The sequence below is a fragment of the Vulpes vulpes genome, chromosome 13 (assembly GCF_048418805.1).
Source record: "Vulpes vulpes isolate BD-2025 chromosome 13, VulVul3, whole genome shotgun sequence".
NCBI lineage: Eukaryota > Metazoa > Chordata > Mammalia > Carnivora > Canidae > Vulpes > Vulpes vulpes.
In genome coordinates, this window is record NC_132792.1 from 33024382 (window position 1) to 33045860 (window position 21479).

General features: G+C 43.5%; 1 protein-coding gene across 1 annotated transcript; it reads right to left on the reverse strand.

Annotated features, from left to right (window-relative positions):
* Window positions 1–12201: 12201 nt before the first annotated feature.
* ODF1 (outer dense fiber of sperm tails 1) lies at window positions 12202–21075 on the reverse strand. Its single transcript, XM_025995020.1, has 2 exons — window positions 20759–21075; window positions 12202–12634 (listed from the first exon to the last, which is right to left on the reverse strand). The coding sequence occupies exons 1-2, from the start codon at window positions 21073–21075 to the stop codon at window positions 12202–12204; spliced, it is 750 nt and encodes a 249-aa protein (XP_025850805.1).
* Window positions 21076–21479: the final 404 nt, after the last annotated feature.

Here is a 21479-nt window from a genome sequence, read left to right on the forward strand (position 1 = left end):
AGATGGGGGCACATGACTAGTTGCCAATTGACTATAAGTAGAAGCAGTTTGTGGCATTTCCCGGCTAAGGAAGTTACACATTTCTCCATTTTCTCTCTCATATATTTGCATAAGCTGTTGAGTGGGTATAGAGAACTACATGTAAGGCTTTAGGAGAGAGGAGCCACAAGATGAAAGGCACCTGGTTCCTGAAAGCCATCTGTCAACCAGAGAACACCTGTCCTGGATTTTTATGTGACTAAGAAATAAACTCATTTTACAAGTTACTGAAAAGTTGGAATTTGATTGTCACATTACTCTAACTGATCCTGGCATGATAGTTTTGAGAACTGAGAAGCAGCATGGAATACTGGTGAGTAGACATGGAGGGAACAGATGCTCTCAGTGGGATAGCCCATCACATGGCAGGACACTGGACACAGGTGACCCACTCAGATGTCTCCATAGCCAGATGTGGGCTGGGGAAGAGCAGAATTGTGCAACAGAGGCTGCAGGCCAAAAAACTTTTCAACCCTCTATGCCTGTAACCCTATTACAACCCTAAGAGGAGGGTGCCCTCAAAATGACTGGAAATGGACTTTCTACCACCCATATGGAAAAAGAGTATGAAAGTGCAGTGACTCATACTCCATAAATATGGGTGTGCCAGAAACATTGCACATTTTTACTTTGTTTAAATCAAATTTAGTTTCCAAGCCTCTACCCTGCCAAATTGGTGGAAGGTCAATTCCAGACATTACTGGTACTCTAACCCTCCCCCTAACATTGCATAGGCCAACATGGTGTTCCAACAAGGCAACACCTATCATCTTTGATTCAGGATGATCAGTGCTGACATTCTTAAAAGGAGCACGCAAGGTCCTCTGCAGCCCTGCTATATTCTCTGGACAGTTGGAAGAATAGGACCAGGTCCATTAACTACTTAGAAAGCTACCAGCCTCAGGAATCTCACCTCATCCCTTTCTACTGCCCAGGACCCCGTCTTTTTCCCCTACTATCTTTCCCCTGGAGCAACTCTACTTCTGAGACACAATAGCCAGAAAGGCCAGTTAGATACAGGTGGCTCCTGCTTTCTGATCCAACAACATAGATGTCCAAGGAGTCTGAAATTCAGGAAGAAACACACATGAATATTTCAGTACATCAATCTCCTGGGGCAACCATGAGGACAAGAAGCAAGTACATATCAAACAGCCAGTCCAGGGCCTGGCATCGAGCAAGTTTCTTGGCATTATTATATGTCTTTGTCCTCTGCCTCCCACAGTCCTTGATCTTGTCATAGCAAAAAAAAAAAAAAAAAAGTTTCAGGCAAGTCCTAGGAAAATTTTAAATTCCTCCTGTTAGTTACTCTCCTTGCTAAATAAGAGGTGCCACAACTCCATGAATGACGTCATTAGCATAGTCCAAACATAAACATTAGGCTTAGTTCACAGACATTTGTGGACAAAACTGAGAATGCCAGTGGTGGCCATGAGAGTGCATCACTCAAATTCACCTGCAGGGAGTGCAACTGACCGACAGCCTCAGATGCCCAGCTCTGCAATGGTTCCTGTGTTCACATTGCTCTCTATAGTTTATGCTAATTTGTTGTGTGAAAAAAAAGTATGCCATTGTTGTTTTGATCCACATTACCATGAAGACCACAGAGGTCGGGGTGTTTTTTCCACATTTATTGACTACTTGCAATTTCTCTTCTACAAATTGCCTGTTTGTATTCTTGCCTATCATTTTAATTTTTGTATTTTATCGTATTATTTTATAAAGCACTGTAAGAACAGTTTTAGATTTACAGGAAAATTGTGAAATTGATACAGAGAATTTCCATATAGCCCAAACCCAGTTTCCCCTATTAATAACATCTTACATTACTATGGTACATTTGTTACAAAGAATGAACTAATACTGATACATTTTTATTAAAGTTTACACTTTATCCAGATTTCCTTGGTTTTTACCTAATGTCCTTTTTCTGTTTTAGGATATCATCCAGGACATCACTTCACAGTTAGTTGTTTCATCTTCTTAGGTTCCCGTTGGCTTTGACAGCTTCTCAGATTTTCCTTGTTTTTGATGACTTTCACAGGTCATCATAGTGACCTCACAGTACCTTGAGGAGTACTAGCCAGGCATTTTTTTAGAATGTCCCTGTCCTGAGATTTTTCTCATGACCAGATGGGCGTTAGAACACATTATCATCAACATGATTTATCACTTTTGTTATTGACCTTGATCATCTGGCTAAGGTTGTATTTGTTAGATTTCTCCACTACAAAGTTACTCTCCATCTCCTCTTCTCCATACTGTACTCTTTGGAAGGAAGTCACTAAGAATAGCCCACACCTAAGGGGCTGGGAGTTATGTTCCACCTCCTTGAGGGTGGAGTCTTTGTAAATTATTTGTAATTCTTCTGCATGAGAGATTTGTCTCCTCTCCCTCATTTAATTATTTAATCATTCATTTATATCCATATAGATGTGTGGATATTTACCTTATACTTTGGGTTTAATCCAATACTACTTTATTTATTTTTGGTTTTCATATTGCTTCAGCTTTGACCATTGGGATCTCTTTCAACTGGCTTCCATGTCCCTTTGACATACTCCATCAATATGATATTTTTGGTTTTTTGTTTTTATGTGTACTTGCTTTCTTTTCTTTAAGATTTTATTTTTATAAATATTTTATTTATTTATTTGAGAGAGAGAGAGAGCACAAGCAGGGGAAGAAGGAGAAGCAGACTCCCCACTGAGCAGAGAACCTGATGTGGGGCTTGATCCCAGGACCCCAGGACCATGCTTAAGCCAAAAGCAGACATTTAGCAGACTGAGCCACCCAGGTGCCCCAAGATTTTATTTATTTGAGAGAGGGAGAGAGGGAGAGAGTGTGTGTACATGTGCATGTGCAGGAGCACGAGGGGTGTGGGGCAGAGGAGAAGCAGACTCCCTGCTGAATGTGGAGCTAGTGTGGGCCTCCATCCCAGGACCCTGAGATCATGACCTAAGCCAAAGTCAGATGCCCGACTGACTGAGCTACTCAGGTGCCCTGAGTACTGCCTTACTTTCTAGCACCACAAGATCCTTCAGGTTCCTCTTATATGTTCCTTACCCTTGTCTTAAAAGCAACTACTTCTCCAAGGTGTCTTGGTTTCTTTATTAGAGAATCGTATTGGAAACCAAGGTCAGAGCATAAGATATGCTCATTGCTAGTTGGGTGTTGCTGCTTCTAAGTCCTCTCAGCTGACAAAGCAAGGAAATATATGTGTGCCATACAAACCAGGGTATATATACCTATCTATACATCATCCTATATGAACAGGAGTTCATTTCCATGCCTGCAACTCTAGTCCACAACCACCGGGATCATTCTAGTCTCCTCCCCCTTGCTTATTTATAAATGGCCACTCCAACAGTGAGAAGACTAGCTTCCACCATCCACCAATATTTATTTAACTGTTCATTTCCAGCATACAGGTATAACAGTATGTTAACCCTGTGCCCTGATGGGAAACAACTTCATCAACAAGAGTACAGTTTTCTGTGCAATTCTTTTTGCCTTTAGTTTTACAATTCCACTCATTTTCAAAGCTACTTAGGTCACCACCTCTTCCCCCATTCTACTTCAGTAAGACATTTTAATGCATTTTTAATACAGATTATTTTGTGACAGTCTATATTCTATCCTGGTATCCCTTGACTGCCTAATTGATTTTTTTTTTAATTTGTGGGTACTAGTTCCTCTTTGTGTTTTAAAGTTCTATGCATTTTGATAAATGTATAGTGTCCTGTATCTATAGTCACAATACAATACAGAATAGTCTCACCACCTTAAAAAGTCTGTCTTCATCTATCCAAGCCTCTATCCCCTCTTACCAACCCCCTGGCAATCACTCTTCTTACTGTCTGTCTAGTTTGGCTTTACCAGATCTTATATCACAAGAATCATAACAGTATGTAGCCTTTTAAAATTGGCTTCTTCATTGAACAATCTGTATTTTTTGTCATCTTTTTGTGACTCGATACTCTTTTTTTTTAAAGTAGGCTCCATGCCCAGCATGAAGCCCAACATGGGGCTTAAACTCATGACCCTGAGATCTACCTGAGCTGAGATCAAGAGTTGGATGCTTAATTGACTAAGCCACCCAGGAATCCCTGTGACTTGATACTTTAAAAAATATATGTATAGGGGATCCCTGGGTCGCTCAGTGGTTCAGCGCCTGCCTTTGGCCCAGGGCCTGATCCTGGAGACCCAGGATCGAGTCCCACATTGGCCTCCCTGCATGGAGCCTGCTTCTCCCTCTGCCTCTCTCTCTCTCTCTCTCTCTCTCTCTCACATACACATTCTGTCTCTCATGAAGTGTAATTATGATTACACTTTTAAAAAATGAAGTACATTTGACATACATATTAGCTTCAGGTTACAACATGGTGAGTTGACATTTTTATGCATCATGAAATGTTCACCCTAAGTGTAGTCATCATTTGTCACCTTATCAAGTTATTACATTACTACCGACTATATCCTCTATGCAGTACTTCCCATCACCATGACTTACTTATTTTATAACTGGGAAATCTGTAGCTCTCAATCCCTTTCACCTATTTTGCCCATTCCCTCCACCCCCACTTCTGGCAAAGTACTAGTTTGTTCTCTGTATTTACAAGTCTGTTTCTGTTCTGTTTTGTTTCTTCATTTGTTTCCTAGAGTCTACATATAAGTGAAATCATATGGTCTTTGCCTTTCTCTGACTTATTTCACTTAGCACAATACTCTCTAGGTCCATCCATGCTGTTGCAAATGGCAAGATTTCATTCTTTTTAGGGCCAAGTAATACTCCATTGTAAATATGCACCATATATTCTTTATCCATTCATCTACCAATGGGCATTTGGGCTGCTTCCTTATCTTGGCTATTGTAGATAATGCTGCAATAAACACAGGGGTGGACATATCTTTTCAAACTAGTGTCTTCATTTTCTTTGAGTAAATATCCAGAAGTGGAATTGCTAAATCATATTATATTTTTATTTTTTATTTTTTTAAGTTTATTTATATGGTTTTAGTAATTTCTATGCCCAGCATGGAGCTTAAACCCACAACTCTGATATCAAGAGTTGCACACTCCTCTAACTGAACCAGGTAGGTGTCCCTGTAGTTGTTTTTAATCTTTTGAGGAACCTCCATACTGTTTCTCACAGTGGCTGCACCAATAGCATTCCCACCAACAGTGCACAAGGATTCCCTTTAATTCACATCCTTGTCAATGTTTATTTAACTTTTTGACAGTAACAATCCTGATAGGTGTGAGGTGATATCTCATTGTGGTTTTGATTTGCATTTCCCTGATGATCAGTGATGTTGAGCATCTTTTCACTCTCTGTTGGACATATGTATGTTTTCTTTGGAAAAATGTCCATTCAGACCCTCTGCCCAGTTTTTAATGAGATTGTCTGGGTTGTTTGGTGTTGAGTTGTATAAGCTCTTTATATATTTTGGGTATTAATTCCTTATTGGATATATCATTTGCAAATATCTTCTCTCATCCAATAGGTTGCCTTGTTGCTTTGTTGATAGTTTCTTTCACTGTGTCCTGGGAAACCTATCTTGCTCTGATTGTTTTCCACCATCCCAAGGTTAAAAAACATCTTCTTGAATTTCTTTTCTGTTACATATTAAGTAAGAGTATGTAGGTTTAAGCAAAAGTGGTAGAAATGCGGAAGAATAACAGAAGACATGGGGGATAGTGATTATTGGGCCTGAGAAACATTTTGCCTCCGAATTCCGAGTGGTCCATCATGTGGGCTTTCTAGGATCAGCTCTCAGTCAGAATTTTCATGGGGTCTCTTCAGACACCATAGTTCTAGGAGCAAGGATCTATGTGACCAACTTTGGAGAATCAAAACTAGACCCCAAGGTTGTTTCCCTGAGCTCATCTATCCCATTCCTGTATCCCTTTATCTGTAATGCTCCATATTTGTCTCCCTCCTGGACTATAAACTCCATAATATGGAGAGCCAGGTCTGGCTGTTGCTCTCTGATTCTTCAATGCCTGGCCTGATGCCCTGTGGGCAAGCAGGAAACCAGGTAAGGAGGAAAGAAAAAGAAAAGTGTTGGTTAATTTCCATTAACTCTAAAGTTTCATGTTAAGGTAGTCTCTGTTTTGTTGTAAGCCCTGAGTGGCTAACCTCATTGCACCACATCACCAGGCCTCCCTTACCTTCTGGTCTCCCACCGTGATTGGCCAATGGGATGTGCTCTTAGGGAACCAGAAGTTGGGAGAACAGGGAGGTCTGCTGGGCAGTTCTTCTAGCAGCAGTTGCATCTGCCTCCCCTTCCCCCACCCCACCCCCCTCCCCAGTCAGAGCCTCAGATGTCATCTGGACCAATGATTCCATTTCTTCCCTGCCTCTGCAGGTCAGGTTAAGAACAGCTTCCCTCCGTGGGTAGTTACTATCAACCTCAACATCCCTTATTATTTAAGTCTTTTAAAAAAATTCCAGCCAACTGTCAGCTCAGTTTCCTGCCTGGACTCTGACAGGTCCCTAAAAGACAGGAACTAGGGAAAGGAGCAAAAGGAGATTGGAAAGATGAGGGGGCTCCTCAGAAGAGCTCACACAAACCCAGGAGGAGTCATTCTTATTCTTCATTCTTCCACCAAGGGCAAGAGGACTTAGAAAGTGATTGTGTGAGACCTACCACCCAATGGCCTGCCTGAGTAACCCAGTGACCCTACAGCTAGTGGCTCTGTCATTTGGTTCTCAGTGCTTAGTTCCTTCTCAGTAGGAATCCTTGATAAGGTGTAATTATAACTTACCACCTTGTGTGTCTTCCACGCTGGATTGAAAATTAAAAGGCAAAGACTTGGGTGTGGACCATTTCTGTATCCTGCCTTGCTTCTCTCGGCCTGCTGGGTACAGAGAGTGTTGTTGTGTGGGTTCACATGAAGAAGGAATGAAGGCTGCTCCCACAGATGGATCCTATCACTCTTCTAGAGCCCACCTCTTCCTAGGAGGTGGATCCACCTCAGAAGCCCATGGCCAGGCCCTGAAGGCTAAAAATATTTGACCCTGATAATACTGGAAGGTGAGTAAGCTGCTGACTCAGGGAAACCAACTTCCTCTTCAAGACAGTTGCCTAATCTATCATCAAGTTGTTTTGCCCAGGCACATGCTGGTTTCAGGCATTCCTGCCACCTTTGAAAGCTTCTTCAAAGGCTGCCAGTTTGGCTCAAATACCTTTCTTTGCTGTTGTGCCCTTTCATTCTGTTGCTGTTACCTGCTGTAACGATCTGTCCCAACCGCTAACACCTCAGTCAGGAGACGCTGACCACAGACAGGCAACACGTATGGTCCATATCCTTCCATCCCCAAACCAGAACATGGCCATTTGGAATCTGGGCTGTCCTGGAAAATCTGGGATATATACTCATTATATTTATAGATGCAACACTAAGCCTTGATCCATTTTCAATTCAAATGGTTTTAATAACCACAAACATATGGGGAAAAAAACTAGCAAGCAAAACTTATTTGTGTTTGATGGTAGTTATTTTCACAGGCATGGTGACCATATTCCTATAATTTTCTTTTTCCTTTTTTTTTTAAGATTTTATTTATTTATTCATGATAGACAGAGAGACAGAGAAACAGAGACACAGGCAGAGGGAGGAGCAGGCTCCATGCCTGGAGCCCGACGGGGGACTCGATCCTGGGAATCCAGGATCACGCCCTGGGCCAAAGGCAGGCGCTGAACCGCTGAGCCACCCAGGGATCCCCTCCTATAATTTTCTAATTCAGTACTAATTTCAAATGTTCCATGAGTTAAAATATTTTTAATGCTGACTATTATGACCTTTTGATATTGCTGTATTGTTTTCAATAAAAGCAGTTGTTTACATGTATAATGATGACATTTTCTATACCCTTGTAAGACTTTTTTCTTCCAAAATCACTGACTAGATGACCATGTCAGCTAAGCCCAGTCTTGGAGTCATCCCAGCCCAGGTGCCAGATAGTGAAGAAGCCTCCAGAAGATACCAGTCATGCCCTATCTGAATTTCTTACTATGAATTCATGGGTATAAAAAATAGACAAACCAGGGGAAAACTCTTTTCAGACCATTTCCCTTAGTGTGTGAAAATGCAGTTATCACTGAAGTTTGAGTTGAAGAGAAGGGGTATCTTCCTCCAGAACCTTCCAGACTGGTAATTCCAGGCATGCCAATGCTTAGTGGCATTGGCACCATTCTACTAAGAGCAGAAGTTATTCCAGCCATGCAGGGTTATGTTCTCTACTCTGGGGGAGCTCTCTATTGTGCAAAGAGAAAGATAACCTACCAGAAGAAGTTCTAACTGGTGGACCATTTGCTTCAGGAACAGTGAATGCTGGATTTCAAACACCTTTTCTGGCATCCTGGTTCTATGACTCTGTTACTGACACATTTTCTGAAGCACACCCAAGGCCCTGGAATCATGGGCTTTATCACGTGTCAAAAGCCAGGTTTATGAGCCTTCAAGGTGTAGTGCTACATCTGCCAAGTTTATTAACTTTTGTGTGACTAATACTGGTACCAGAACTTGAGAGTGGCTAGGGAGAAGAGTATGTAACTCTAATTGTCAAGTTTTGAGACTGCATCAGGATCCAGAGACCTGAGCAGTGATGTCTTTAATTTTTGTTTTATAATATTAGAGACAGGAGCCAATTACTTACTGTACAGCTCCAGACTGGAAAGAAGTGCTTCTGGGTCAGCATGGAAAGCAGTTGCTCCCTGCGGGTAACTTCTGAGTTGATCATCCATCCGTGATGACAAATAATGTGACTCATCCAAGAGTCTGTTGATAATTTGCTATGATACATGCCAACAACCCTACCAACTTTGCTTGAATTCATCTAGGTCACCCAGCAAGACCCTCCCTCCCTCCTTCTGCTTACAAACCCACAGTTTCTTCTGGTTTCAGTATGAATTTTATCTTAACTTTCAGTGTAATGTCCTTGGCCAAAAAGCTAAATCAGGGTGTGACAACCTTTTCCATTCCATGACACTCATGGGTTTATATGGGAGAGAGAGAGAGAAGGAGGACTCTTTGTGTACGGAAGAGAAGTTGAGATCATTTAAAACGACTTATTCCACCAGTTCTGGGGACACGAACAATTTGTAAATAAAGTTATTGTATGACAGAAGGACAGTCAACTGAGGATCTTTGATGTCATTTTATGGAATGCTGCCTGAGTTTTAAAAGAAAGCACTCAAATAATACATGGTAGTCAGTGGGGATGGATTCCCCTCAATCCTGTAACCTAAGAAACTGTGTAAGTATAATGCTATTAAGCAGCTCTTTGGCTCCAGAATGTACCCTGTGTTCACTAAGAAGTATAACTACCTCATCTCCAACTTTAGTTCTATAATATTTACCCAACACGTGTATTAGAAGGTAGCATATTAATAGGTCCATTCATTGTAACATGCTGGACAATGGAGTAGCTCCAGAGGCTCTCTCATTTTTCAACTGCCAGTGTCTTACATCTGCCCACTCTAGAGTCTCCCCCGTTTCTATCTCCTGCCCTGGTGGATGAAGGAGGGTGATTCAGTTGGATTCGGGGCTGCCAGTGTACCAAAGGCCACAGCAGAGCTGTCCAAGCCCCAGGGGTCCATCCGACCAGTTAAAGACAATTTTGAGAACAGCAAATGATTCTTCTTCTCCCTCATATCCACTTTCTCCTCCTTCTCAGGAACCTGATTAGTTCATGGAATGAACCCTGCTTTCTGCCTTCCCTCCAGGAAGCAGACAAGACCCACACCCAAGCTCTGCCTCTGGCCTGTGTCACCTCCCACACCCTCCTCTACAAAAGGAAGGCACTTCATGTCTACACTATACAATTTAGTTCTTGATTCCACACTGTCAAGTGTCTTGACAATTATATCCCAGGTATTAGTCTTGCCTTGGCCAAGAGAAGCTCTTGGAGAGGTACTGCTCCTTGGTAATAGCGCCTGGCACTGTGCTTTGCTGACAGCAGGCACTCAATAGATAAACATTTGCCTTTATATTAAGTCTTTCCCTAGGATAGTGGTGAGCCTACTCAGGCAACTAACCCACTGCAGGCCAGGCTCTGAGTGAAGGGTGGCCTCTGGCTTCCCCTGAAGCATCCTACAAGGCAGTGATGTCAACAATGCATTCCAGGGACATGCCCAAGCTCTGGAAGGCCCCTCTGGCTTCTCCTAGGCCTTGTAAATTCAGTTTCTTTGGCATTCCCTTCTTCCCCAATCCCTCCACGCTATCCCTTCTTGAATTTAATTTGAGGCATTTGTGAAAGAGATATTTTCTTCTCTCCATCCCTGCTACAGAGCACAGTATCTGGCATTTAAAATCATAAAGTCTTCTGGGCTCTGCTTGGGAGGGCAGACTGGGCAGGAGATGCTGTGGACCCTGCCCCTGGGGAGAGGCCTGGCTGATGCCTCCTTAGCTAAAGTTTGGAACAGACTCATTGCCAGCAAAATGGGCTCAATGGCTGAGGTGAGGTCCCCTTCCCAGGGGGCCTCATAACCCAATTCATACTACTCTCCCCCATCCTCTTAAAAAAAATAAAAATCATAAAGACTCATTGGATGAATGAATGGATTGCTGGACTAACAGAAGGGCGAGTGGGTGAGTGGGGGGAATGAAGGAATAAACAGCAGCCAGGAGCCCCCTGGAGTGGTGCCTTCCAGAGGACGGAGATTCCAGTTTAAGACCCATGTGGGATTTCATTTGACTCCACAGGGTGAAATTTTCTCAAAATCATTTTAAAAATTCGTAACTTAGAAACTAGAATATTTCTAAATCAAATCATGGCAAGACACTAGTAATTGTAACTACAATTTGGTACACACAAACATACTTCTTTATATTTAGTTCCTAGTTAATAAATTTTTAAGATGTTCGTTTTTTATTCACCACCTGTATTAGAGGGCCATTACTTCCCTCAATTGAAAGCAAACTGTGTCTGCCATCACCATCAATATTCTTTAACCTTGAACTTGAAGCTTTTAAAGAAAAAAGACTGGGAGAGCTTTAAGATCCCATGCAGAGTTTCTCAACTTTAGCTGCAGGTTTGAATTACCTTGGGAGACTTTGAAAAGTCTTGATGCCCAGGCATTAGAAACTCTGGAGAGGGACCCAAGCATCAGTAATCGTTCTTTCTTTCTTTTTTTTTTTTTTCTAATATTTTTCCTCTTTGGTTTGGCATCCATAGTTTTGAAGCTCCTCCAAGGGATTCCCATCTGCAGCGAAGGCTGAGAACCACTGCTTTAATCCACATGTAGCTGAGACCACTGAAAGATTCACTGCCCAAACCTAAGGGTTTTATGTTCCTTGCAAGAGTCAGCTCTGAAACCTGCCAGTGTCTCGTTCTGATCCCTCCCAACAGATCCTTTTTCCTCGACACTTATTTCTGTCTTGGCTCACAGGCACATCCACGAGGATCCTCACTCAAGTGAAATAGGTTAGCATTTTGTGATACGCTAGTACATTGTGAAAGCTGTACTTTCTCCCTCATGAACTTTGAACTGAAACTCTGTGCTACAAGAAGTTTCAGGACCTGAGATGAGAGCAGATCGTTGAAATCAATCACAAGGAGGTTGCAAACCAGCTTGCCCCAGAGCTGGCCATTTCCCGGAATCATAGGCATGTTGAGAAAGGAAAAGCTGTGTGTGGACCCTAAATCCCTGAACATGCTTCCCCCCAGTCCTGGGCTTTCACACTCTGATCTGTGCCCATTTCCCGGCCGGAGCTCGGCTCTCCAGTGCTCCCCACTGCGGTAGCTTTGCAAAGTGCTTGCCTCACCCTAACTAGTCTCCAGTCTGCTCTACCAGTTTGGTGTCTGAGCTAGACCATCTCACTGGATCGTTTGGAAAAACAGCGTCTGGGGATGGCCACCCAGGGAGCATCTTTCCCTGGGAGCTGGTGGTCGCTGGTACGGGAGGACCCAGAGGCGGGCAGACCGCCCCGCTCCTCTGTTCCCGTCGCGCGGGTTCCAGCGATGCCCACTAGCCGCGGCGCTCCCACGGCCGGTTGAACCCAAAGACTGAGACACAGCGGCGGTGGGTTGCGGTTATGTATTCAGTTTCCTAGGGACTTGAGTACCACGGGCCGTGGGAAGGGGGAGAGAAACACTGGAAGAGCTGCCTGGCTGGAGTACGGATTTCCACTAAGTCATGGGCTCCTACGGTTTACAAAATCATCTTTCTACAGGAAAATCGGCTCCCGCAGGGATAGCATGGGCTGCAAGGGTCACAGGGGTTGCAGGGGTTGCAGGGGCTGCAGGGGCTACAAGGACTGCAGGGGTTGCAGGGGTTGCAGGGAGACGTGCAGGGGTAGCATGGAGACTCAATCTTGACGCAACTCCCCAGCCCATAGGAGTAAGTCACGTCTTTCTCGTCCACGCACGGCGGCAGGCTGAACTCTTTGCAGATGTTCATGTAGCTGTACTTTTTCGACCCGAGGCAGTCGTATCTGTTCTCCCGCTCGGCCGACACGCACACCTTGCCGTCCTTCACCCGGACTTTGACTTGATCAGGCTCAAAGCCGCACACGTTGACTGATCCTAAAATGTTACTGCTACAGCAAGAGGAGGCCAGAATTCTATTTGTTGTTCTTCTCAGTCTGGAGTGGAGAGAAAAGAAAGGGTGGGAGGAAGAAGCTCAGATCTCAGACACAGCTCGAGAAGCAGTATTTTGATCTCTATTGTTTTATTACTATTATTTTTGAAGTAAAGGCTGGGCCCAACTTGGGGCTTGAACTCACGACCCCAGATCAAGAGTCACATGCTCTACCGACTGAGCCAGCCAGGCGCCAGATCTCTATTTTTTCTTTTAAAAATTTTTAAAAAATATTTTATTTATTTATTCATGAAAGACAGAGAGGCAGAGACACAGGCAGAGCGGGAAGCAGGCTGCATGCCGGGAGCCCCACGTGGGACTCGATCCCAGGGTCTCCAGGATCACACCCTGGGCTGCAGGCGGCGCTAAACCACTGAGCCCTCCGGGCTGCCCTATTTTTTCTTTTTTTTTTTAGATAGTCATTCTGAAAAGTCAAACTTTACAGAAGTGTATAAAGTAAAAAATGAGAGTTCTCCCATGTAAATCGCACTCTCCCTCACGTAACCTCTGTTAACAATAGACAGCTGCTTGGCTTTCCAGATCTTTCTCTTGCATTTGAGTCCCAGGTCCTCCTCTTATTGTGAAAACTTGCCTCAGTTTCCTTATCTGCAAAATGGAAATAGTAACAGTACCTACATCATAGGGATTTGGAAGAATAGATGAGATTATGAGTTTTGCTTAATGCCACCTTTGACACATTATAAATCTTGCTTAATTATTATTGTGATCATTATTATCACCACTATTAAATGTAGATCGTTAGGACTTTTTAAAAGGGGATCCCAACCAGTATAGCATTTTAAAAAAATTTTTTATTTTTCCCAGTATACCATTTTAAATCTGCATTTTAAGGATGTCCATCAGCCTCAGAACCCAGCTCTGCTATCCACCAGATTGGTGTCACCAATGGGCCATCACACAGCCCCAGCCAGCTCCATCAACAAATGACAAGGCCTGCTTCTTTCTGCTGCTGAGAGGCTGCTCCAGACTCCAGATGTCTGGCACCAGCAAGGACAGTCAGCTTGGAGGGGTTGTGAGCTAGATCCCTGTCCTATGGGACAGGGACAGTTGTGCAAGGGCTGATTTGCTCATCACTAACCACCTCCCATCCACTAACTTCTTTATAGCTTGCAATCTATCATGGTGGGATATTTACACTACAGAAATTGGAAAACACTACAAATCAGGGCTTTTTTCCTCCTCCTATCTCACCACCCCCACATTGCTAGTTGCTAAATACCTCTGTCTGCAGCCCCTGGAGCAGCAAACACAGGTCCCCATGATTCTACAGAGCTGCCTTGCAGTCCTGTGTGAATCCTTCATAGTAAAAGAATAACAGTTGCAGCTTCCGCTGATTGAACACTTGTGGTGTATCAAGAAGTAGTAAACCCAAGTGCCTAAGAGCATAGATTCCAAAGCCAGAGTATTTGGGTTCAAATGTTGGCTCTGCCATGTGGATAAGTTACTTAGCTTCTCTGTGCCTCAATTTCCTTATCTGTAAAACGGGAACAATAATAGTAGCTTACTTGTATCTAGGGCTGTTGTGAAGTTTAAATTAATGACTGAAAAGTATTTATAGTAGTGCTTGACACACAGATTGGGCATCCTGGCATTAGCCCTGCATGCTTTGGCCTTCTTTAGGGTCCATATTTTTTCTATTTGCTGATCCATACAAAGACAACCTTTATGCCTTAACAGGAAAAAAATCTGTGTTCTAAGAGACACTCTTGGCAAATCTTCTTGCATCTGTTGGCCTCCAAAGGAAGGTTGTGGAGTGTGTGATTTCTAGAACCTCTTCAAGTTTGACAAATCTAAACTTTGCAATTGGATGATTGGTTTAAGATACCTCTTTAATTCTCTCTTTTTATGCTGAATTTTGTTTATACTCTTACTTCGTTATATAAGTTACAGAGGGGATCCCTGGGTGGCTCAGCGGTTTAGCGCCTGCCTTTGGTCCAGGGCACGATCCTGGAGTCCCAGGATCCAGTCCCATGTCAGCTCCCAGCATGGAGCCTGCTTCTCCCTCCTCTTGTGTCTCTGCCTCTCTCTCTCTCTCTCTCTATGTCTATCATAAATAAATAAATAAATAAATAAATAAATAAATAAATAAGAAAATAAATAAATAAATAAATTTTTTAAAAAAGTTATACAAGTTCATTGTAGAAAAACTTAGAAAACCTTAGAAAATATACAGATAAGGAAAAAGACGGACTATTTTGTAAAATACCTGTAATCCTATGCAGCACTTAACATTTTGGTGTTAGATTTTCTTTTGTGTGTATGTGTATTTCCACACACTTATTTAGATTCTTTTGTGTGTTCTTATGAAATCATGCTCATGCTATACATACTGCTTTGTATCTGTATTTTTCACTTGATAGTGCCTAATATGATTGGTTTAACAAGTGTGAGCCCTTATACTGAATGTTACAAAGCAAGGCCCTTAGAGGCTAATTACAAATGATTAAATGGAATCATCTCCTAGAAGACACCAAGGCCAACAGAAACAACTTGTGCAAGGCACCCAGAGGACTGTGACAGTCATTCAGCTTCATTTTCACCTCCAGCACCAAGGAACGTGGGGTACATGGGGCACAGTAGTCTCTCACGCCCAGGGTATGCCAGGATACCCACAGGCCATACTAAGGAGAAAGAAAGAGAACTGGACTCAAAAAAAAATCTTTATCTCTGTAGAACAGAACAAAACAAATCAAACAGGAGAAAACTCTATCCTCCTGGATGGAGAAAGAATAGCTCACAAAGATGCCCCGTGCCCTCTCTTCCCGGCACCAGGGCCGGGAAGCCCAAAGAGCCAAAACTGAGAGCAGAACAGAGAGCAGAATGGGTGCGCATGGATCTCTCAAGAACCGCCCATGGTGTGGACATGGGCTGAGAATGAAAGTTCTTCTGTTCAGCTCAGACCTTCCCATTGGAGATGAAAACATCAAACCCTGCCATAGAGGGGGTTGGGCCTCACAAAACAGGGCCGGAGGGCCCCCAGGGGGACAGCTAGGATCCCTTACTACTGCCATACTCATTCTGCCAGAGGCCTCCTGCCCTTCACAGGAAATGGATCTGGGATCCAGTTCTACAAGCCAAAGCCGGCTTCCAGATCCTTCTCCTCCTGTTAGCAATCTAAGTCTCAGAGTGCAATTACATGTGTTGCTGTTGTTGTTTTTGCTTAGGTGCCCCCTCTTCCTCTGGCTCTGTCACTCTGGCCCCTCTGCCCCCGGAACAGCTGCACAGAGGTCTCCCAAATTTGAGTCTTCAGGAAATTGCCTAAAAAGTCTTGGCTGGGTTAGGTGTCTTCTTCCTTTTGTCTCCTGGTCAGGGGTTATCAGTGGGGATGTGTGGGTGTAGAAGAAATTGCAGCAGCCACATTCCACTCCTCAGATATAACTCTGAACTTGCAACTTGACTCCTGTGTGGCAATGTACCTCTCACCCCACAAGGGAACTTCCATGGCTCTGTGACATTCTGGGCAAAGGGAGAGTAGAGTGCCTCCTCTAATTGTTATCGTGAAGGTGGAGCTTGGTTCATTGCAGAAGCCTCCCAGAGAAGATGAGGGAAAGCGAGTGGACCAACGCTATGTCTGCCGCTCTGGGATGCCACCTCTTCTCCCTGCTGAAGCTGAAGTTCATCTGAATGTATGACCAAGCTCCTGAACGTGAAACAAAAATTCATATCTTTGTGCCATTTTCACAAAGATGTGAATGAGGTTCAACCGGTGCTAAATAAAATAATGAAGATGTCAAAAAAGGCCTATCTCTACCCAGGAGCAAAGGGAAGTAGACCCTCCAGTAGCCATCCCTGAGTACTTTGCTTTTTCTCCTAATTGTAGACCCTTTCCAAAAACCTACTAAACTCCATTCCTCCTTTCCAAGTCATCTTTCACTTCTTTTTTCTCCCTCTTCCCTTTCCTGCCTTGTCTCTTTTCTGACTTTTGATACTGAAGAACACCACCTCACAGGAGCAGAGGAGCAAATGCAGGTGCATCAGAGGCCCCAGCAGTGCTTGTTAGAACACAGGTGGCCGGGCCCCACCCCCAGAGTTTGCAATTCAGTGGGTCAAGGAAGGAGCTAAAAATATGCATTTCTAACAAGTTCCAGGTGATGCTGGTCCAGAGCCCACTCTTTGAGAATCACTGACCAGGTGGTTAAGCACATGGATTCCAGACTCAGGCAAATGTGGCTTCAAGTCCTGGCTCACCTAACTCCTAGTGGTCAAAAACATTGCTCCCAAATCTGTTTCGTCATCTATAAAACAAGCCAAGATGTTACAAGGATCAAATGAAGATGGAATGTGGCACCTAATTTTCACTCAATAAAGGGTAAGTCTCTTTATTAAGCTATTCCAGGCTCCACCTTACTCAGACTTCCCTGGAGCCCAAGGCTCTAAGTGACCAAGCTCCAAGTCCTGTATCTTAAACAATAAGGTCAAACCAAATAATATACATGCTTTTGGCCTAGATGGGCAGCTATTCCTACCCCTGCCCCCACTGAGGTGACTAGGCTTTGAGACCTGTGGGCAGAAAGGATCATGAGGAGAAAGGAACAAGGGGCCACACTCGCTTCCCAGGCTTACAGGGATGCTGAGGAAGAGGGTGCTATGCCCCGTGCTGTGGGTCAGAGCTTGAATGGGTGGAGAGATTTTTACGAGGGCTGAGACCTGGGAGGTACTGCTAGACCCCCGTGAGGCTGACAGTCATCGACCACACCAAGTAAGAGGGACTCAGTGAACACTTTAATCACTGAGCGCGAAGGGGTAAACAAGGAAAGAAAGGAGGAGGTTTGGGGTTTTTTGTTTTTTTGTTTTTGAAGTTTGCAGAAGATGGTGCCCCTCATGTGGAGATTTTCAGGGGAATTTCTCACTGAGATTCAGATCAACCATAGATAGTTGGGTGAATGAATGGAAGCACAGTCTCAGTCTGAGTTTCTAGGTGTTAATTAGTAAAGGATGTGAACCTGAGCCCAAAGCACCTCTACAACACAGCTGCAAACCAAGTATTTGTCTACAAGGACTAGCGCCACCATTGGCAGGGGTCAGAGCCAAAAAGGTGCTTGCATTCATTAGATAATCAACTCCTAAATGCAGGGCAGGGGAGGGATGGTTTTTGTTTGTGCCCCTTCGGTCCAGAGGACGGAGAATCCCACAAAGCTGACAGTGAATCCAGTGCAAACTTATGGCAGGCTAGTGGCATGGCTTCTTACAAAGGAAGCCAGTACTGCAGTCCCTCTAAATCCAGAAGAGGAAGAAGTCAAGGGAACCACTAGTGCTTGTGGTGCAAAGGGGAGTTTGAGGAGGAAAAGAGAATCTCAAAGAAGCTAAAAAAAATAGAAGTATTTACTTGAGTTTCTATTAAGGAAGGTACTGCCAAGGTGTCTTTGGAAGCAGCTGCTAGGTAAAAGATGGAAATGGACTGGACCTATACCTAGTCTAAAAACACATTTACAAACAAACAAACAAACAAAACCACATTTACATCAGTCAAGAAACATACACTCAGAAATGCTCAAGAAATGTAGGGGAGAAATGTCATCCAAGGATTCTTACCAGTGATTAAAAGCAGATTGACTCTCACACAGAAAAACAATTCCAGTGGGGCTGTGACAACTATAGACCAGGGACAAAGAACCTCAGGACAACACAGCCTGGCATCTGAAAGAACATGTCATACCTAACCAAACTGTTAGCATTATTTAAAGGGGTAGAAGGTCATGTGAATATGATTTCTAAACTCACAAAGCCTTGAGCAAGTTTTCACACCAAAGATTGTCTTAAAAAATTGAATCAACATGATATTTCTGGATCTATTTAGTCAGGGCTTGGGAGCTAGGTGAGAGATAAGGAAGAAGCAGCATTTCATTGGAAGAAAAAATATTAACAGTAGGAGTCCTCTGAGACTGGGGCTAGATCAGGATTTAATGTTTTCATCCATGGTCAGGAAAGTTGAATATTTAGGTTTGCAGGTGACACTAAGCCCTTTTGGATAGTCAAACGTCAGACTGTCAGAAATAGAGCAGAGGAGGGTTTCACAAGGTAGTATGAATGGGAAGAAAGTGGCTGGAAGGAGACACAGGACGGTAAGCCTGAAATCATATCTAGAAGGACTCAGTTATCAGTTCAGAGACTGGAGAATTCATGTAAAGACATCACCAACTTTATATACTGCCTCAGGCACAGAAAAAAAATCAGCAAAAATCCAGGCATTGTTGGGAAAAATATCACAACCCATAGAAAGCATTCTGTCTTATATAAACCACACTGCTGAGAATTAAGCTTGAGGTTGTGTCCACTGCATGCCAAGAAATAGGGACTCTTAGAGCTGGTGGAGGGTGCCCACAGGGTGAGAAACAGAGAGGCACTCTTTCTGGAGAGTCTGGAGAGAAGGGACAGGCAGGAGACAAAGGCTGGAAGGGATTGGATCAAGTGTTTTCAAGGATTCAGAGGCACAGGGATGGTGGAGACAGGCCTGCTCACAAGTAACCCTTCCTGTAGACCAATTTAAAAATCCCTGACTCACAGTGTGCAAAACTTATGTAACTCGATCCTCTAAGGAGTAAAAATAAAAACTTTAAAATTGAGTGTAGATGAGTTTATAGGCTATAGCCCCATTCCAAACTATTGAGAGGGGTTTGTTCCTGACCTTTGGTGACTGATGACTTGGACAACAGTTGCTCTATTGCCCTTTCTGGTGGAATATCCCAGTCACTGTTATCAAGTGTCTGTATCTCCCATCCACCCACCCACCCATCCACCCATCCATCCATCCACCCATTCACCTACCTACACATCTACCCACCCACCCACCCACCCATCCATCCACCCACCCACCTACCCATCTACCCATCCTCTCACCCATCCATCCACTTACCTACTTACCTACCTCTATAATCTATTAATCTACCATGAGAATAGGAAGGAAGGATGTTAAGGATAGAAACTTGCAATGAGTAGTAAATAAGTCCCAGAGATCTAATGCACAGTATAGTGAATATAGACAACAATATTATATTATGATCATCAGACTTGGTAAGGGATGATAATTATGGAACATGATAGAGGTGCTAATTATTGCTTCAATGGCATCATCATAATATATAGATGTATCAAACAAACTATACACCTTAAATTACAGTGTTATATGTCAAGTATGTTTGGATCAAAAGATCTATCATCCACTTGTGCCCCCATCTTTTTAAAAGTAGTAGCATATTAAGTAGGTTTTCTTGCCTCTTTCATTCAATACAGCAACACATAAAATGCTTCATCATTCTGCATTACATCTACCTAGTATCCCAGTGTATTTATTATAATAAATTTATTTAACTAGAGTACAGTGCTTTCAGGAATTGTTTTTATCAATTATACCAGACTAGATGGCATACAGTGGAAAGTTAGAAATAGAAAGCTTTCTCTAGGCCATAAAAGGAAATGTAATCAAACAAAATAGTAAAAAGTAGCTTTGAAAATTACCCAATTCAGTTAAAACCCTCTCAACTCTGTTCTGAAAGTCCTCGGTTCTATAGTTCATACGTACAACCTTTGCCACTGCTGGAGGAGGCAGTCAACAGGACCGGCCCTACTCCAGGTGGATTTTAAGGCTGCCTGGAGTTGGGGAATGGGAGAAGGGTTTTCCTACAAAACTGAGGGAACGCCTCTGTTGTTCAATTTGCTCCCCTGCTCTTAAAGCCTCTGGCGAACATTAAGGATTTGATCAATTGTTATTGCTTCTCCTGTAGTCGTTTCTGTAAGCCCAAATATCCTCAAATCACTTTACTCATAACCAGAAAAAATGTTTAGTTTGCTTCTTTCAATAGCTTTTTAATGACACCTCCTATTTCTTTCCCTCATTAAAGCCACATTATCTATCATGTTGGCACTCCTGCTATAAACCCACAACAACCTTGCCAATCGACATCATTATATTGTCTTTTGAGAATCTCACAATTCCCATCATGGACCCGTCTACTCTTCTTTTCTTACATCTTTGCTAAGTCACCAGAGTCATTCTTTTGAACCCTTGTCATCATCATTGTTCAAGTATCAGCTGTTACCTCCCCTCCCCCGCCTTCAACTCCCAAGGTTTAATACACCGACTTATAAAAATCTTAAAAAGTCCTTTTACTTGGCAAGCTCTCTCTTTTCATCTTCTATGGCTCTAATGGCTTTCCTCTCCAAACTTCTGAGAGATGGTCGCAGACAGTAGAGCTTGACGTCGCACAGGCAGCACGGGTAGAGATCACACAGGCCGCAGGAGCGCGCTCTCTTCGAGTAGCACAGGCAGTAGGGGTAGGGGTGCAGGTCGCAGCAGCAGTATGGGTGCATGTACAGGTCGCACAGACACCGTGTGCATTCGTCAATGCATCTCAACTGCCTCAGTTCTCGGTCCACCTTCTTTATGTCCCTTCTAACACTGTCCAGAAGACAACTCAGTGCAGCCATTACAGTCACACCTTATTGTTTTGTGAGTACCTTTGGGAAATGGCACTCGGGGGGAAAAAATTGTTCTAAGCTCTTCTCAGAAGTTTCTTTTAAAAATAAATGAGGCACGCATGATTCAGTTACTTTAAAGCTTGAGTTCTGTGACCTCACCACCCTCTAAGTATGTCATAGTCTTCTGGTTACCATGTGAACTATGCACAGCCGTGCTCTCCAGAGACCCTCCCTAGAGTTAGAGAGGTACTCCCAGAACCATACTAATGTTGAGATTTCATTCTCCTTGACATGGGGTGGGGCCCTCGAGCAATCCCAGCTCTCTGGGGCTCATGGCTATCACTGTCCATGTCCTTGGCTTGAGTGTGTGTGTGTGTGTGTGTGCGCGCGCGTGCGCATGCTTGCGCCTGGTT

Bases quoted from the DNA above. Each gene is read 5' to 3' on its own strand.
- ODF1 (XM_025995020.1), bottom strand. From the start codon at position 21,075: ATGGCTGCACTGAGTTGTCTTCTGGACAGTGTTAGAAGGGACATAAAG. The intron at 12,635-20,758 runs GTAAAAGGACTT...TCTCCACTCCAG, and splicing joins GAAAAGAGAGAGCTTGCCAA to ACTGAGAAGAACAACAAATA.